General features: G+C 40.3%; 1 protein-coding gene across 1 annotated transcript in view; it reads left to right on the top strand.

Moving 5' to 3' along the window:
• insra (insulin receptor a) overlaps positions 1-19,355 on the top strand; it is a 173,463-nt gene that overhangs the window by 29,610 nt on the left and 124,498 nt on the right. The window contains exon 2 of the mRNA XM_062023819.1: positions 5,856-6,404. Coding sequence (XP_061879803.1) covers positions 5,856-6,404 — 549 coding nt within the window. The remainder of the gene's footprint in view (positions 1-5,855; positions 6,405-19,355) is intronic.

Below are 19,355 nucleotides of genomic sequence, written 5' to 3'. Positions count from 1 at the left end.
CAGACGACAGCGTGCGGGTCAAAAGGTATCTAATGCTTAAACCAAAAATAAACAAAAGGCGAGTGCCGCTAAGAATTAGCATTGAAGCTTATGGATGGCTATGCAAAAACGAAACTCAAACTGAACTGGTTGCAAAGTAAACAAAAACAGAATGCTGGACGACAGCAAAGACTTACAGCGTGTGGAGCAGACGGCGTCCACAAAGTACATCCGAACATGACATGACAATCAACAATGTCCCCACAAAGAAGGATAGCGACAACTAGGGATGATACTCGAAACTGGTTTTCCCGGTTGTTTGATAAGAAAAGAACCGAGTCCTCGGACTCGAATCCCTTTTTAAGAACCGGGACCCGTTATCGAGACCACTATAGTAAAGGAAAAGAGTTGATTCTTTATTCGAATCCCGTCCCGACCAGAAATGCTCCGTGGGACATCACAGGAAATGACGTCACGTAGCTCAGTCATTAGGCGCAGATAGCGAAAGCAGGAAAACAATGGACGGGAAAAAGCGCTCCAAGGTGTAATAAAGTTCAAAACAAAAGCTATAATCCATCGAATAACTTTACTGAGAGATTTTAGCAGGGTAAAACACATGACGAACACTTTTACGACCAACCGGAAACATAGCAACCAGGCTAGCAACGCACCTCCTTTACGGCAGCTGTCGCAACGTTCTTAAAACAACCGCAGCACATACATATATATACAACATATCTCCCTTTTTTAACTTTTGTTTTTCTTTCCTTGTAAACAAAACAAAATCACACTGTAGATGTGTTGTCTGTCTAATTATAAATAATGCAGACGAGGCGTGTTGGCTGAGTTCTTGACGTTTACTTTCACAGCGTGGCAACATGCAACACTTTTCGGGGCTGCCGCGCATGCTCGTAACTCCTGTTGCATGCTGGGTAGTGTAGTTGTTATATTCTCTAGCTCATAACATTTTTCCCCCTATAAAAAAATAATTTTAACTCAATAAAGTGTATTTCTTTTTTTAGCTTTAACTTTTCATTTTTTAGCATTGTAACCACATTTGCAAACAACTTTTCTCTTCATAGAATTTTCTTTCAATAAAGAAATAAAGTGCAAAAATGTCAAAGCATCATAACAAACAGTTATGTCAAATAGCAGCAGAAGTGCACTTTTTGGAGAGCTGTATTATTTTCAGTTTTGTGCCCAAGGGACTGATTTTATTTAACACTATATTATTATTTATACACCTATAGTGATCACAGAGACAGGTTGTTTTTGTGTTACTGTATATATTTGTTTTTCTGAAAAATCCCACTTAATATACTTTGGGTAACAACAGTCAATATTTATTTATTTTATTTTATTTTTTTAGGTGGGTAACAGTCAATATTTATTTATTTATTAGATTACATTTTTTTATTATATAATAAAAGTGAGCTTTTGTTAAACCAAATATTGTGAGGTTGTTGTATATGGAAAAAAACAATCTGGACTCGATAAGAGAATCGATAAGGAATCGGTTCGATAAGAGGATTCGATAATAGGCTCGAACTCGACAATTCCTTATCAAACATCATCCCTAGCGACAACTTAAATAGCCTTGATTGCTAAAACAAAGCAGGTGCGGGGAATAGTGCTCAAGGAAGACATGCTATAGGAAAATACCAACAAAACAGGAAAAGCCACCAAAATAGGAGCGCGAGACAAGAACTAAAACACTACACACAGGAAGACACCAAAAAAGTCAGGGGGTGATGTGACAGGTGGTGACAGTACTTTGAGACTAGTATAGTGATGCATGGTTGACTTTTTATTGTCAATATTGAGTTCAAATTTTTTAATGATTTCTGCTGGTGGTGTGCCTTCGGATTTTTTCAATGAAAAAAATGCGCTTTTGCTCGAAAAAGGTTGAAAAACACTGCTGCTATGTGACCTCTGTTGCTTTGACATACATTTGATTTGATAGCCCTCATTGGACCATTTGTTTTTCAGACAACAGTACGGTACAGATGTGTGCCTTGTCGTATGGTAGCTTCTACAAACTTTGGTGTCACCAAATACCGTAATTTCCGGACTATAAGCCGCACCTGACTATAAGCCGCACCAGCTAAATTTAGGGGAAAATACAGATTGCTCCATATATAAGCCGCACCCGACTATAAGCCGCAGGGTTTTGATGTGTAATTAGCGTAGTATATAGGGGTTCCTGCTACCACGGAGGGGATTGTCGGGACAGAGATGACTGTTTGGGAACGCAAAGCGTCCCATTTATTAACAATAAATCTTTCAATCATTCAATCAAACTTTCACATCTTTGACATGGCGAACAGCATTCGTGCAGAGTACAAATAATACAACGGTGCAAAGTAATACAAAGTGCTCGCCTGTACGTTATCAAAATAACCAGCCTACCGGTATATGAAAAGTCAGTCTTTAATCATTGTGTCATCGTCTTCCTCCTGCGTACTAAAACCACTGAAATCCTCTTCGTCGGTGTCGGAGAAGAACATGCCGTAAATAAGCCGCACCCTTGTATAAGCCGCAGGGACCAGAACGAGGGGAAAAAGTAGCGGCTTATAGTCCGGAAATTACGGTACATTATGTGGCATGTCTGCACAGTAGCATCATCATAAACACCACCATGCAAAATAAGGTTCCCCGCTCTAAACGTCACCGACAGGTTCCTTGCGGTTAAGTATTGGCAGCGCGGGAGCTAATGCGTTTAACAGTCTGAAGTCACAGAGGTAACTCCACAAATCATCTTGGGGCCAAAACCGAGGATGAGTGCAGCTATGCTCGGCGGTGGCAGCGCTCCACATCAGACGGAGCCTTAGGGCCAGAAATGTGGTTGCTAAACAACATGTCAACAAAGATTGTCTGCTCTTCATCACAGCCAGAGAAATGGACACATATTTTGCTGTGAAATATCTCCTCTAATTACCAAGAGATCTATTATTTTACCCTCCTCTGTGACAATGTCTGACTTTTTCTTCGCTACAGGCCAGACGTCTTACCCAAGGCATCAGTCACTTTCAGTAGATGTAATCCACACTGACACAAAAGAAATGTAACATTAATGCCTGAGCTCATACCATAGCAACACCAAGTATGCTTTTAATCATCAAAATATATTTTTTACACCATCACGTACAACTTAGTTTCTTATCATTTCTATGCAGATGATACTCAACTGTTATGCTCCTTCAATGATTCAGAGTTTCATTTTTTATCTGAGTTCTTGGAGTGCGTATCCTGCATTAAAAACTGGTTGCCCTCAAATTTCCTCAAGATAAATTCAAACAAAACGGAAATTTTGATAATTGCTCTCAATAAAAAGATCCCCCCGATTAAGAACTCCCTTGGTGCTCTGGGTGCATCTGTTAAAAGCAGCCTCAGAAACCTTGGGGTTGTGTTTGATCAGTCCATGTTTTTGACATTTCCTTGTGGTCTACATAACATGTAATAGTGGTTCTTTGTTCAAAATGTTGCATAAATGATGTTGTAGCGGTGTAGGGTGCAAGGACGGGAGTGGAAGAAGTGTCAAAAGATGGCGCTAACTGTTTTAATGACATCCACACTTTACTTCAATCAATAACGGAGCAGCATCTCCTCATCCGTGGCTCACTAGTGCAACAACAACGCCCGAAATGTGTCCCGTGAAAAAAACGTCCGTCTCTAGTAACTAAAGTTTTTTTGAGTGAATAATGTAAACTCACTACACCGGTATGTTTTAGTGCTTTCATGGTGAGTTTACTGACAGATATAAGTAAGAACTTTACACTACTTTATATTAGAAATGGCAACAGTGGAGGATGAATGTCACATAACAAGAAGATAGAGAAAAAGAAGAAGATTATCGACTACGGCATCGGCACAGACTACAGTGGCGGACGTGTGCAAATTTTCAGGACTTATGCAGATCCCAGATAATATGTCTGCTAATGGGTGTAATTTTGAGGTCCTTATACACACACCATAGTAATACTTGTATCTCTGACTAGGGTAGTCGTAATGGGCCGACAATCCATCAAGCGGTGCGGCTTCAGAGTCCTACTAAAACATTTTGACAGATTTTGCCGTATGCCGAGTGTAGTGATGTTCTATATTTTCAATGGAACATTTAAAGTTTTGGTGTTCCTTACTGGCGTCATGTTGCAGTCTACACGTATCTCTTATATTTGACTGCCATCTACTGGTCACACTTATCATTACACCATGTACCAAATACAATTGCTGACCAACTGACCAGAAACAGTTTTTTTATCATCTCAGAAATATTTCTAAAGTGAGAAATTTGTTGTCAAAATTGGATCTCGAAATGATCATTTCGTCTCGCATTGACTATTGCAATTCTATTTTCACTCTTTTCAACAAGTCAACGCTGAAGAGATTTCAACTGTGCAAAATGCGGCTGCCAGACTTTTGACCGGTGCACCCAGAACAGCCCATATCACCCCCATTTTATCCAGTCTTCATTGGCTTCCAGTAAAATTCCGCATTGAGTTTAAAATTTTAGTCCTGACATTCCGTGCGTTGCATGGTGGTGCCCCTCAGTACATCACTGACTTGCTATGCCCCTACTCTTCAGGGCGCAACCTCTGGCCTTCAGGCCAGGGTCTTCTAAAGCAGTGTTTTTCAACCACTGTGCGGGATACAGTCTGGTGTGCCGTGGGAGATGATCTAATTTCACCTATTCGGGTTAAAATATTTTTTGTAAAGCAGTAATTATAGTCTGCAAATGATGTGTTGTTGTTGAGTGTCGGTGCTGTCTAGAGCTCGGCAGAGTAACAGTGTAATACTCTTCCATATCAGTAGGTGGCAGCCGGTAGCTAATTGCTTTGTAGATGTCGGAAACAGCGGGAGGCAGCATGCAGGTAAAAAGGTGTCTAATCCTTAAATAAGAAATAAAGAAAAGGTGAGTGCCCCTAAGAAAAGGCATTGAAGCTTAGGGAAAGCTATGCAGAACGAAACTAAAACTGAGCTGGCTACAAAATAAACAAAAACAGAATGCTGGACGACAGCAAAGACTTACTGTGGAGCAAAGACGGCGTCCACAAAGTACATCCGAGCATGACATGACATGACAATGTCCCCACAAAGAAGGATAAAAACAACTGAAATCTTCTTGATAGCCAAAACAAAGTAGATGCGGCAAATATCGCTCAAAGGAAGACATGAAACTGCTACAGGAAAATACCAAAAAAAGAGAAAAAGCCACCAAAATAGGAGCGCAAGACCAGAAGTAAAACACTACACACAGGAAAACAGCAAAAAAATCAAATTAAGTCAGGGAGTGATGTGACAGGTGGTGACAGTACACCTACTTTGAGACAAGAGCTATATTGATGCATGCTTGGTTATGGATTTACATTCATATCCAACAATTGCAACAAACTGCGACTTTTTACTGTCATTGAGTTTCGTTTTTTAATGATTTCTGCTGGTGGTGTGCCTCCGCATTTTTTCAAAGCAAAAAATGTTCCTAGGCTCAAAAAAGGTTGAAAAACACTGTTCTAAAGATCCTAAAAACTTGTTTTAAAACCCGTGGAGACCTGGCATTCCAGGCTGTAGCTCCCAGACTCTGGAACAATTTGCACCAATCCCTCCGTGATCTTGACTGTGTTGAAACCTTTAAGAAACATTTGAAAACTTCTCTTTTTAGTAAAGCTTTTAGTTAATGCACCTTTTAACTATCATTTGTAATCCACTTTGTATCCTTTTTTATGATGTTGCCCTTGTTTTAAATTGAATTGTTGTTTTACTAAACCTATGTTTTGTACAGTGCTTTGTGATTTTATCTGTGAAAAGCACTTTATAAATAAAATGTACTTACTTACTTAGTATCTCTAATTATCTTGTTCTCCTCTGTTTGTATTCAGTTTGCCCAAGCAAGGACATCCGCAACGATGTGACCAACCTCAACTCGCTGACTAACTGCACGGTGATCGAAGGTCACCTAAAGATCCTACTCATGTTTGGGACCAAGCCCGAAGACTTCCGAGGCCTCACCTTCCCCAAGCTGACCGTGGTGACCGACTACCTGCTGCTCTTCCGAGTGTATGGCCTGGAGAGTCTCAGCGACCTCTTCCCCAACCTGACGGTCATCCGAGGCAACAACCTGTTCTTCAACTATGCCCTGGTGGTATTCGAGATGCTGCAGCTGCGAGAGATCGGCCTCCAAAGCTTAATGAACATCACCCGGGGGGCCGTGCGGATCGAGAAGAACTGGGACCTTTGCTACTTGTCCACGCTGGATTGGTCCAAGATCCTGGACTCTGTGGAGGACAACTACATTGTGGCCAACAAGAACGAAAGAGAGTGCGGGGATGTGTGCCCCGGGGCATCCGTGGGGAAGACCACCTGCCAGACGACGACCATCAACGGGCACTTCAGCGAACGATGCTGGACGCAGAAGCACTGTCAAAGAAGTAAGTCTTACACTAGCACAGTGTTGTAGAAATGGAGCTGTCCATCTTTTATCACGTCTAATGTCTCTCTTTAAGAGTATAACAAACATCACTATAGTTTTTAAACGGACTTCCTCCAAAAATATTACTACTCATATAGTCAAGCATATTTTTAAAAAACAATCAATAAATAAATCAAGTTGTAGTACTGTGCGGGAATCTTAGGGCACTATTAACTTTGTTGTTCTTCTTGTAGGCTATCATGGATTTTTAAACACAATTACAAACATTATTTTTTGGTGTGAAAATCTGGATAAAGGTGCAGATAGATCATTTGAGTCAGTGTGGGCTTCGATGGGCTAAACCAGTGTTTTTCAACCTTTTTAGAGCCGAGGCACATTTTTTGCGTTGAAAAAATGCGGAGGCACACCACCAGCAGAAATCATAAAAAAAAAAACGAAACTCATTTGACAGTAAATCAATCAATCAATCAATCAATGTTTATTTATATAGCCCTAAATCACAAGTGTCTCAAAGGGCTGCACAAGCCACAACGACATCCTCGGTACAGAGCCCACATACGGGCAAGGAAAAACTCACCCCAGTGGGATGTCGATGTGAATGACTATGAGAAACCTTGGAGAGGACCGCATATGTGGGTAACCCCCCCCCTCTAGGGGAGACCGAAAGCAATGGATGTCGAGTGGGTCTGACATAATATTGTGAGAGTCCAACACATCAGCGAAAGTCCAGTCCATGGTGGGGCCAGCAGGAACCATCCCGAGCGGAGACGGGTCAGCAGCGTAGAGATGTCCCCATTCGATGCACAGGCTAGCGGTCCACCCCGGGTTGGGAGCAGAGTAGAAAAGAAAAGAAGAGAAACGGCAGATCAACTGGTCTAAAAAGGGAGTCTATTTAAAGGCTAGAGTATACAAATGAGTTTTAAGATGGGACTTAAATGCTTCTACTGAGGTAGCATCTCTAACTGTTACCGGGAGGGCATTCCATAGTATTGGAGCCCGAATAGAAAACGCTCTATAGCCCGCAGACTTTTTTTGGGCTCTGGGAATCACTAATAAACCGGAGTTCTTTGAACGCAGATTTCTTGCCGGGACATATGGTACAATACAATCGGCGAGATAGGCTGGAGCTTGACCGTGTAGTATTTTATACGTAAGTAGTAAAACCTTAAAGTCGCATCTTAAGTGCACAGGAAGCCAGTGCAAGTGAGCCAGTATAGGCGTAATATGATCAAACTTTCTTGTTCTTGTCAAAAGTCTAGCAGCCGCATTTTGTACCAACTGTAATCTTTTAATGCTAGACATAGGGAGACCCAAAAATAATATGTTACAGTAATCGAGACGAGACGTAACGAAAGCATGAATAATGATCTCAGCGTCGCTAGTGGACAAGATGGAACGAATTTTAGCGATATTACGGAGATGAAAGAAGGCCGTTTTCGTAACACTCTTAATGTGTGACTCAAACGAGAGAGTTGGGTCGAAGATAATACCCAAATTCTTTACCGAGTCGCCTTGTTTAATTGTTTGGTTGTCAAATGTTAAGGTGGTATTATTAAATAGATGTCAGTGTCTAGCAGGACCGATAATCAGCATTTCCGTAAAGAGTCGTTGTTGGAATTGTTGGGTATGACTTTAAACCATAACCAAGCATGCATCAATATAGCTCTTGTCTCAAAGTAGGTGTACTGTCACCACCTGCCACATCACCCCCTGACTTATTTGGAGTTTATTGCTGTTTTCCTGTGTGTAGTGTTTTAGTTCTTGTCTTGCGCTCCTATTTTGGTGGCTTTTTCTCTTTTTTTGGTATTTTCCTGTAGCAGTTTCATGTCTTCCTTTGAGCGATATTTCCCGCATCTACTTTGTTTTAGCAATCAAGAATATTTCAGTTGTTTTTATCCTTCTTTGTGGGGACATTGTTGGTTGTCATGTCATGTTCGGATGTACGCCGTCTTTGCTCCACAGTAAGTCTTTGCTGTCGTCCAGCATTCTGTTTTTGTTTACTCTGTAGCCAGTTCAGTTTTAGTTTCGTTCCGCATAGCCTTCCCTAAGCTTCAATGCCTTTTCTTAGGGGCACTCACCTTTTCTTTATTTTTGCGTTAAGCATTTGACACCTTTTTTACCTGCACGCTGCCTCCCGCTGTTTCCGACATCTACAAAGCAATAAACTACCTTCTGCCACCTACTGATATGGAAGAGTATTACACGAGCTCTAGACAGCACCGACCCTCAACAACAACACATCATTTTCAGACTATAATTACTGGTTTGCAAAAAAATATTTGTAACCCAAATAGGTGAAATTAGATCATCTCCCACGGCACACCAGACTGTATCTCACAGTGGTTGAAAAACACTGGGCTAAACCACGAAGTAGCTTCCTAATAATGGAACTAGGGCTGCAGCTATCGATTACTTTAGCAATCAAGTAATCTCTAATTAATTTGTTCAAGTAATTTAATTTTAAAAAATCTTTCTAGCCTCAATGTGACTTCTAGGGAAGATAGTTGAAATAAATAAGGATTTTTCTATCGACCTTTTTCTTCTTAAAAATGCACATAACATTGAAATTGCCCTTTTCGAATGGGAGCATCACTACATATTACTTACATTTTGAAAAAAATGTTAAAGAGGAACATTAACCAGGTAATAAATAAAGAACCAAACTTAACAAAAAGACTGATAAAGTATGATACATTGAGTTACAATGTGTTCACAATTTAACTCATACTGGAAACATTTGAAAGGGTATTCATCTGAGGAGGGCTGTTTGATTATGGACAATTTGCTAGCATTAAGATGCTATTATGTCCTCACATGTGTTTGAATAAATCATTTGTTATGCAAGTCAAATATATAAGATGGTGTTTGCTGCAAAAATGGACTTTTCCCCTGTTTTTGCTCATTTGCTGCTCTTAAATATGCGGGGTGATTTATGGTATTGTATCATCGCTGTAGTACCAGTATTGAGAAATGCCAGATCTGTTTGATAGTGCAAACATTTCATCACGATGTCTGTATTTCTCAGTTGTAAATCATCGTAACCTCTCATCTTCTCTGAGCTCTTTGCTGTCTTGACACTTTTTTCGTTGTTTTTCGGAGCCCTCTCTCTCAATCAGCACTCTACTAGCGCCACCTCCTTCCCACACAAATAGGCCACATCACCAGGCAGCTCGAGCCAGATCACCAATAAGCAACACAATGTACTCGTATTTTACTTATGAAACAAATCATCGACGCAACAAAATACAATGCTTTTTTTCTAATCGATTTAATCGATGAATTGTTGCAGCTAAAAGGAACACATAGACAAACAAACAAATACGACAATGTTTTATCTACAAACCCCGTTTCCATATGAGATGGGAAATTGTGTTAGATGTAAATATAAATGCAATACAATGATTTGCAAATCATTTTCAACCCATGTTCAGTTGAATATGCTACAAAGACAACATATTTGATGTTCAAACTGATAAACATTTTTTTTTGTGCAAATAATCATTAACTTTAGAATTTGATGGCAGCAACACGTGACAAAGAAGTTGGGAAAGGTGGCAATAAATACTGATAAAGTTGAGGAATGCTCATCAAACACTTATTTGGAACATCCCACAGGTGTGCAGGCTAATTGGGAACAGGTGGGTGCCATGATTGGGTATAAAAGTAGATTCCATGAAATGCTCAGTCATTCACAAACAAGGATGGGGCGAGGGTCACCACTTTGTCAACAAATGCCTGAGCAAATTGTTGAACAGTTTAAGAAAAACCTATCAAGATTCAAGATGCTTTATTGTTGTCCATTCTTTAACATGTACAAGACACATAAGAACCAGCTATTGCAAGAAATTTAGGGATTTCACCATCTACGCTCCGTAATATCATCAAAGGGTTCAGAGAATCTGGAGAAATCACTGCACGTAAGCAGCTAAGCCCGTGACCTTCCATCCCTCAGGCTGTACCGCATCAACAAGCGACATCAGTGTGTAAAGGATATCACCACATGGGCTCAGGAACACTTCAGAAACCCACTGTCAGTAACTACAGTTGGTCGCTACATCTGTAAGTGCAAGTTAAAACTCTCCTACGCAAGGCGAAAACCGTTTATCAACAACACCCAGAAACGCCGTCGGCTTCGCTGGGCCTGAGCTCATCTAAGATGGACTGATACAAAGTGGAAAAGTGTTCTGTGGTCTGACGAGTCCACATTTCAAATTGTTTTTGGAAACTGTGGATGTCGTGTCCTCCGGACCAAAGAGGAAAAGAACCATCTGGATTGTTATAGGCGCAAAGTGTAAAAGCCAGCATGTGTGATGGTATGGGGGTGTATTAGTGCCCAAGACATGGGTAACTTACACATCTGTGAAGGCGCCATTAATGCTGAAAGGTACATACAGGTTTTGGAGCAACATATGTTGCCGTCCAAGCAACGTTACCATGGACGCCCCTGCTTATTTCAGCAAGACAATGCCAAGCCACGTGTTACATCAACGTGGCTTCATAGTAAAAGAGTGCGGGTACTAGACTGGCCTGCCTGTAGTCCAGACCTGTCTCCCATTGAAAATGTGTGGCACCTAAAATAGCACAAGGGAGACCCCCGGACTGTTGAACAACTTAAGCTGTACATCAAGCAAGAATGGGAAAGAATTCCACCTGAGACACTTAAAAAATGTGTCTCCTCAGTTCTCAAACCTTTACTGAGTTTTGTTAAAAGGAAAGGCCATGTAACACAGTGGTGAACATGCCTTTTCCCAACTACTTTGGCACGTGTTGCAGCCATGAAATTCTAAGTCAATTATTATTTGCAAAAAAAAAATAAAGTTTATGAGTTTGAACATCAAATATGTTGTCTTTGTAGTGCATTCAACTGAATATGGGTTGAAAATGATTTGCAAATCATTGTATTCCGTTTATATTTACATCTAACACAATTTCCCAACTCATATGGAAACGGGGTTTGTATATTTGTCGACACCTCTGCCTTGGCGCAGGCGTGCACACGACTCTGAGACACCCTAGTTAACATATATGGTCGGGGTGTAACGGTACACAAAAATTTTGGTTCGGTACAGTAAGAAAACAACAAAATATAAATTTTTGGGTTATTTATTTACCAAATTTGCAAAATGTTCCACCAAAAATATTTTTCTTAGTGGAATATTTGATGTGAAGTAATGGGAACCTTGGATAGGTCAATAATTCATAATAACATTGATTTTGATTCAATATTATGTTTTGAGCAATGACAGTTTGAAAGAAAAAAAACAGCTTTGTTTTATTAGTCAACATTGCAACTTTTTCTAAATTACATTTAACCTTTTAAGCTTTTTTATTTCACTTTTGTTATGTTTTTGTTTATTTTAATAGTATTTTTAGAATGTGCCGTGGGCCTTTAAAATATTAGCTGTGGGCCGCAAATGGCCTCCGGGGCACACTTTTGACACCGCTGCTATAGATAATAAAAAATTAAATGTGATAAATCTATGGATAAAAAGCAGAGCCTGGCGACGCATGCGCATTTATCATAACTCTCTCTCACTCTCTCTGTCTCTGCCCCTCCCTCACCAATGCTGCTGCACACACAATTTGTTTTGTTTTTAACCCCTTCCTAACCCTGAAAGTACATTGAAAATACACGCAACCCTAACTCAAAATGCCGGACATTTGAGGCATTTAAGAAACTCCGCCCTGACAACTCCGCAAAAGAGGACATGTCCGGTGAAAAGAGGACGTATGGTCAGTCTATCCTAGCCCGTTAGCTGCTAGCATGCCGTGTGTTGTGCCTCGGTGTGCATTGTTTACACAACGTGCGTAACGCTACTTAATATGTCCGTGTGGAAACTCGTTCGGTACACATCCGAACCGAACCGGAACCCCCGTACCGAAACGGTTCAATACAAATACACATACCGTTACACCCCTAATATATGGTCATAGTAGTAAATTAAAATGTCAAATGGTGGCCTTGGACTTATTTTTTGTATCTCCTCCATCACACTGTATCATGTTGTTTCATCATATTTGGCCAAGATAAAAGCCAGTTGCAGTCACTGAGAGCAAAACAAAAATAATTTATTGTTTACGTCAGCGTTAAATGATGAATCGCAGCTTTGGCTTAAGTTAGCAGTGTTGCAATGTTGGCGCGGTAGTCGTGTGCTCGAGTTTGCTAAAGTACTTCTATTTTGGTGCAGCTTCACCTCTACTTTTAATGTGACGCAACACTCTCCCAGTTAGGCTATCAATGTTCCCTCACAAAAGAGCAATTACGTTGTTCACTCGTGTTACGCGGAGGTGCTCAAACAAGATAATGGAGGCCGTTTCGCTAGCCACTTTGCTCCGACTTTTCGCTGTAGAATAACAATAATGGCCCACATTTAAGTGCCAAGCAGTCCAAGTCCCTCAAAAGAATCTCGCATGTGGGTGCTGCTCAAACACCTTTGCTTGCACCCTTATGCAACAGGGCTTAGTCTTGGACATGTTTTTCCACCTGTTTAATGTTTGCGCTCCACTCTCTCTGAAGAGTGTTTTTGTGCTGTTTCCAGCAACGTTTGGGCATAGACTCTTGTCCAAGCTCATATTATTGCCAGTGTTACTTGGTCAAGGACATGAGCAATCCTGGTGTGTTTAATTATTCCAGGCAGCAAGAGAAATATGCCTGCCTTTTATTGACGATCATTATTGCTCGTGTAGCAAATAAATTGTTGTTTTGGAAGCTGTAATCCCCTTCTGGACAATTGTTTTTGGCCCAGTTGGCGCGGGAAAATATTACTGTGGGACTTGAGTAATTTGTTATAATTGTGGAGGGCGTCTGTGACATTAACCTTTTGTCAATCTGTCGCATCAAATGTCACAGCCCTTTGAGACACTTGTGATTTAGGGCTATATAAATAAACATTGATTGATTGATTGATTGACCAAGCGCAGAGCCCCTACGTTACAACATTTAGATTTTCAAGGTCCCCTTAATGCCTGGTTCTCACCAACGGCGCTTGCCGCGCTTTAAAGCGGCGAGCAAAGCGCCGTCATTTTTTCCACGAATATCCCGATCTCTGAATTAATGTTATGCTTTGATACGCTCTGATACGAATTAGTTGCCGCTTTGTTACCGTTCCTCACGCTTTGATCCCGCTTTGATACGCTTTAAATCACGCTTTGATACGTTTTATTACGCTTTATTGAACTTTATTACGCTTTGATGCGATCATGACGCTTTAAATCAGGCTCTTACACGATTATCAAGCTCTGTTGTGCATTGTTACAACAAAAATAAGAAAAAAATGTGAAAAACTCAGTATACTGTTTTTCACACATTTTTTATATTCATTTATTTTTTCAATTTCTTTTTTTTTCCCGTTATATTATGTTTTATATCTTCATTTCTTTTATTTTTGTCATCTTAATAAATATCTATCTTTCATTTCTTATGCTAGTTGAAAATAATAAAAGGCAATTATCCACACATTTTTTATATTCATTTATTTTTTCAATTTCTCAATTTTTTCGTTATATTATGTTTTATATCTTCATTTCTTTTATTTTTGTCATCTTAATAAATATCTATCTTTCATTTCTTATGCTAGTTGAAAATAATAAAAGGCAATTATCCACACATTTTTTATATTCATTTATTTTTTCAATTTCTCTTTTTTTTCCGTTATATTATGTTTTATATCTTCATTTCTTTTATTTTGTCATCTTAATAAATATCTATCTTTCATTTCTTATGCTAGTTGAAAATAATAAAAGGCATTTCTTTTATAAAACGTAACATATTCTCTTTATTATTAACATTTTTATACAGAAAAATGATGGACAGTAATGTCAAACTGCAACATCAAACAGCAAACTCTAACAGACGTACAGAAACAATGATCATCGTATAAAAAAGGCAATGATGCAAAAGAGAATGGATTTGTAATCCTGTGTTGGTTTTACATAAAGTTTCAATGTCACTAGTCAATATCACAGTCACTTCCTATTTGTAGTTGTAGACTGGGGTCCGCACTTTGAACCAAGATCTGTTAAGCTTTCCTACGCTTTTAGTCAAGTTTTGCTGAGCTTTGTCACGCTTTCATACGCTCTCGGCGCTTTATTCCATTCTTGACAGAGCGCAGAATTTTTTTAAACCGTTTAAAAAATGTTGGCGAACTTGCCGCATGTCCCGCTTCACTACAAGCTTTCCCACGATCCATTAGGACCCTCACGCTTTAATCAGGCTTTGTTACGCTATAACGCCGCTTTGCATGCCGCTTTAAAGCGCCGTCAAAGCGCCGTTGGTGGGAACCTAGCATAAGGCAGAAGTGACTCTTTATGGATGTCGTGATGTGTCTCAATTAGGGGTGTAATGGTACACAAAAATTTCGGTTCGATACGTACCTCGGTTTAGAGGTCACGGTTCGGTTCATTTTCGGTACAGTAAGAAAACAACCAAATATACATTTTTTGGTTATTTATTTACCAAATTTGTAAACAATGGCTTTATCCTTTTGACATTGGGAACACTATAATAATTCTGCCCACGTTAATCAACATTAAACTGCCTCAAGTTGTTGCTTAGATTAAATACAATGACAAAACTTTTCTTCTACATATAAAAAGTGCAATATTAAACAGTTTCAAGTCAACTCATCATGCTTAATTTATTACAGCATTTGGGAATCCTGTAGTTGATTTATTATGTAAATGTTATATTTTTATCAACATGTGATAGCAGGGACCCTGCCATTCAAAACTAGGCTGCTGCATTTCTAATGATTAATGTAACTATAGCTGAAAAAAATGGTACAATAGCAATAGGAGAGACTATTCATCCCTGAACACCATGGAGTTCATGTAGGCTTAATGATGCAGTTACATTATTATATCAACTATCAGAGACAGAAACTCTTCATTTATTTTTAATGTCCTTTTTTGCTGCTTCAACACAGCTCAATCAACACAGAAAAAGGTAAAATGAAATAACAGACAGGGCTTTGCTGTCCGTAACACACAAACACACACAACGCAAAATGAGCTAACGTTACGCTAAAAGCGAATTGGCCTTCACCTCAAGCCAGGACTGCGAGCGAGCTGGGCTTCCTTTTACATTTCTAGAAGGTCAACCGGCTCATAGTGATGTTACTAGTAGTTGACTGGGAGGTGTTTATTATAATCTGGGGAGAGTCCGCTGCCTGATGCTTACCTGCTAAGCGCTAAGCACTGACTACATGCGCTCTGAATATGCACTGCTGATTGGCTGTTACCGCTCTGAATACGCACTGCTGATTGGCTGTTACCGCTCTGTTTGTAACCAATCAGATGGTTGTGTCGGCGGGACAATTATTGAATCATTATCTACAGCCCTACAAATGGTGCTCACATCCCTGTATATTCCAAACAGCTTTTTTTGGAGGAAGTCTGAAGGAAGGCAGATTATTTTATAAATATCTCAGCAAAGCCTCCACGGTTTGATTTCAAATGCAGATCCCAAATACACAACAGCAGGTACCAATAGGTAAGAAAAGTTGATTTTGCATAATAGGGCCATGTTAATGCTGGGAATGGGGAGACTCGAAAATAAAACGTTACAGTAATCAAGACGAGACGAAACACATGTAATGATTTCCGCATCATTGGTAGACAAAATGGGGCGGGTTTTATGAAAGAAGGCCGTTTTAATGACATTCTTAATGTGCAGTTAGGTCCAAAAAAATGCAGAGACAATAACTATGCTTAATAAACTAACATATACTGTATCCTCTCTGTTGTATTATAGCTACTAGTATTGGTTTTGAAAAATAAATAACGTAGTGTAGATGCTACAAAAATAATAATTTTATCCATGCTCTGTGGTTTGGCATTAGTCAAGTCAATTCAAGGCAACTTTATTTATATAGCACGTTTACAACAACTTTTCAATTGAACCAAAGTGCGTTACAGGTTAAAAAGCATAGAGCAAAAAAACAAAAAACAAACAAAGAATATAAACAATATCAAATCAACTTTATTTATAAAGCACATTTAAAATTTACCACAGGGGAAGCCAAAGTGCTGTACAATGGGCAGGTTAAAAGATAATACGAGAACCGAGCAAACACAACACAACACAAACAGAGCACGATAAAAAATAAATAACTAAAATAAATAGAACATAAAAACAGGTTCACAGCAGGTGTATCATGGGACGCCATAGCAAGATTGATATCACTCAGTGTTAAAAGACATGGAATAAAAGTATGTTTTCAAGAGAGATTTAAAAACAGGAAGAGAGGAGGCTTGTCTAACACTCAGAGGTAGGTCGTTCCAGAGCTTGGGAGCAGCAGCGGCGAAAGCTCTGTCACCTCTAAGCTTCAGCCTTGTGTCAGAGACGTCAGTAGCAGCTGATCGGCTGATCAGGTGGGGCAGTAAGGCTGAAGGAGGTCTGAGAGATATGTTGGAGCCAGGTTGTTTAGACATTTAAAAACAAATAGGAGTTTAAAATTGATTCGGTAACGCACAGGGAGCCAGTGAAGTGACTCTAACATAGGGGTGATGTGCTCACGTCTGCGGGGCTGTGTTAGCAGCAATAAATGAGCTAAACAAGATAGTGCAAAAGTAATACGGTAAAAGGGGTCGAATAAAAAGTAAAAATTGCAAAATAATAATAATAAAAGTGCGACACATTTGATAAAAAACTAAGGGGGTTGGGGGGGGACTAGATATGGTGGCCTAGTGGGTGGACTCAGTTCAGGTCAAAGGCCAGCGAGAAGAGGTAGGTCTTAAGAAGGGTTTTGAAGACCCCCAGGCTCTGGGCTGACCTAATGTGGAGGGGAAGGCTGTTCCAGAGCTTAGGGGTGGCAACGGAAAAAAGGCTCTGTCCCCTCTGGTCTTTAGCCTGGATCTGGGGACCGCCAACAGCAGTTGGTCAGCTGACCTTAGGGCTCTAGACGAGGTATGATGATGCAGAAGCTCGGTCAGGTATTGTGGGGCCAGACCATTTAGGGATTTAAAAACAATTAAAAGTCATTTAAAATCAATGCGGTGACGGACAGGGAGGCAGTGGAGTGAAGCCAGGACTGGGGTGATGTGCTCGCGTTTTGTGGTGCCGGTGAGGAGACGGGCAGCCGCGTTTTGCACAAGATGCAAACGGCGGAGTGATGCCTGATTAGCAAGCTAATGCCAAGGAAGACGACACGACACCGGGATGTTTATGTTTGAGGTACCCATGCATAGCCGTCATGCTGCCATGAAACAATAGTTTACATGTCACCAACCTCCCTTGCTTATTTTCATAGAAAACTTTAGAGGGTTTGTGTCTACTTTTTTTTACAGTAACGCCACTTCTCGCTCCTGACTCACCATTTTTCTTGCCCTTGCATGTCTTCTTCCACAGTATGGGTTGGGCTGTACTTCCCCCAGAAGTTCCGTTGTGGGTTAGGGGTACACTAGAATAAACCGCGCATTAAGATTGTATTAAGGGACGCCAAAATATTTGCCAACGTTTTTTTTTATAGAGACGGGGAAAATTATTGAGTCTTCAATGCAACGTGGACTATTCTGAATCGATGGACAAAAGTCCAAATATCGATTTGATTGGCGGATTGAAACTTTTATTAGTAGATTGCACAGTACAATTGACCACTAAACGGTAACACCCGAATAAGTTTTTAAACTTGTTTAAGTCGGGTTCCACGCTAATCAATTCATGGTACAAATATATACTATCATCATAATACAGTCATCACACAAGTTAATCATCAGAGTATATACCGTAATTTCCGGACTATAAGCCGCACCTGACTATAAGCCGCACCAGCTAAATTTAGGGGAAAATACAGATTGCTCCATATATAAGCCGCACCCGACTATAAGCCGCAGGGTTTTGATGTGTAATTAGCGTAGTATATAGGGGTTCCTGCTACCACGGAGGGGATTGTCGGGACAGAGATGACTGTTTGGGAACGCAGAGCGTCCCATTTATTAACAATAAATCTTTCAATCAAACTTTCACATCTTTGACATGGCGAACAGCATTTGTGCAGAGTACAAATAATACAACGGTGCAAAGTAATACAAAGTGCTCGCCTGTACGTTATCAAAATAACCAGCCTACCGGTATATGAAAAGTCAGTCTTTAATCATTGTGTCATCGTCTTCCTCCTGCGTACTAAAACCACCGAAATCCTCTTCGTCGGTGTCGGAGAAGAACAGGCCGTAAATAAGCGGCACCCTTGTATAAGCCGCAGGGACCAGAACGAGGGGAAAAAGTAGCGGCTTATAGTCCGGAAATTACGGTACATTGAATTATTTACATTATTTACAATCCGGGGGATGGGGGCGGGGGGGTTAGGTTGGGTTGCTATCAGCATACTTCAGTCATCAACAATTATATCATCTGAGAAATGGACATTGTAACAGTGTAGGTCTGACTTGGTAGGATATGTACAGCGAGCAGTGAACATAGTGAGCTCAGAAAGCATAAGAACAAGTATATACATTTGATTATTTACATTTGATTATTTACAATCCGGGGAGGTGGGATGTGGTGGGTGGAGGGTGTTAGGCTAGGGTTGTATTTGACTGGAGGTGTTCTTTTAGTGCGGTTTTGAAGGAGGATAGAGATGCACTTTCTTTTACACCTGTTGGGAGTGCTTTCCATATCGATGTGGCATAGAAGGAGAATGAGTTAAGACCTTTGTTAGATCGAAATCTGGGTTTGACGTGGTTAGTGGAGCTCCCCCTGGTGTTGTGGTTATGGCGGTCATTTACGTTAAGGAAGTAGTTTGACATGTACTTCGGTATCAGGGAGGTGTAGCAGATTTTATAGACTAGGCTCAGTGCAAGTTGTTTTACTCTGTCCTCCACCCTGAGCCAGCCCACTTTGGAGAAGTGGGTAGGAGTGAGGTGTGATCTGGGGTGGAGGTCTAGAAGTAACCTGACTAGCTTGTTCTGGGATGTTTGGAGTCTAGATTTGAGGGTTTTGGAGGTGCTAGGG

This window comes from Entelurus aequoreus, linkage group LG16 (genome assembly GCF_033978785.1).
Source record: "Entelurus aequoreus isolate RoL-2023_Sb linkage group LG16, RoL_Eaeq_v1.1, whole genome shotgun sequence".
NCBI classification, from domain to species: domain Eukaryota; kingdom Metazoa; phylum Chordata; class Actinopteri; order Syngnathiformes; family Syngnathidae; genus Entelurus; species Entelurus aequoreus.
This window is presented reverse-complemented; position numbering and strand designations above follow the sequence as displayed.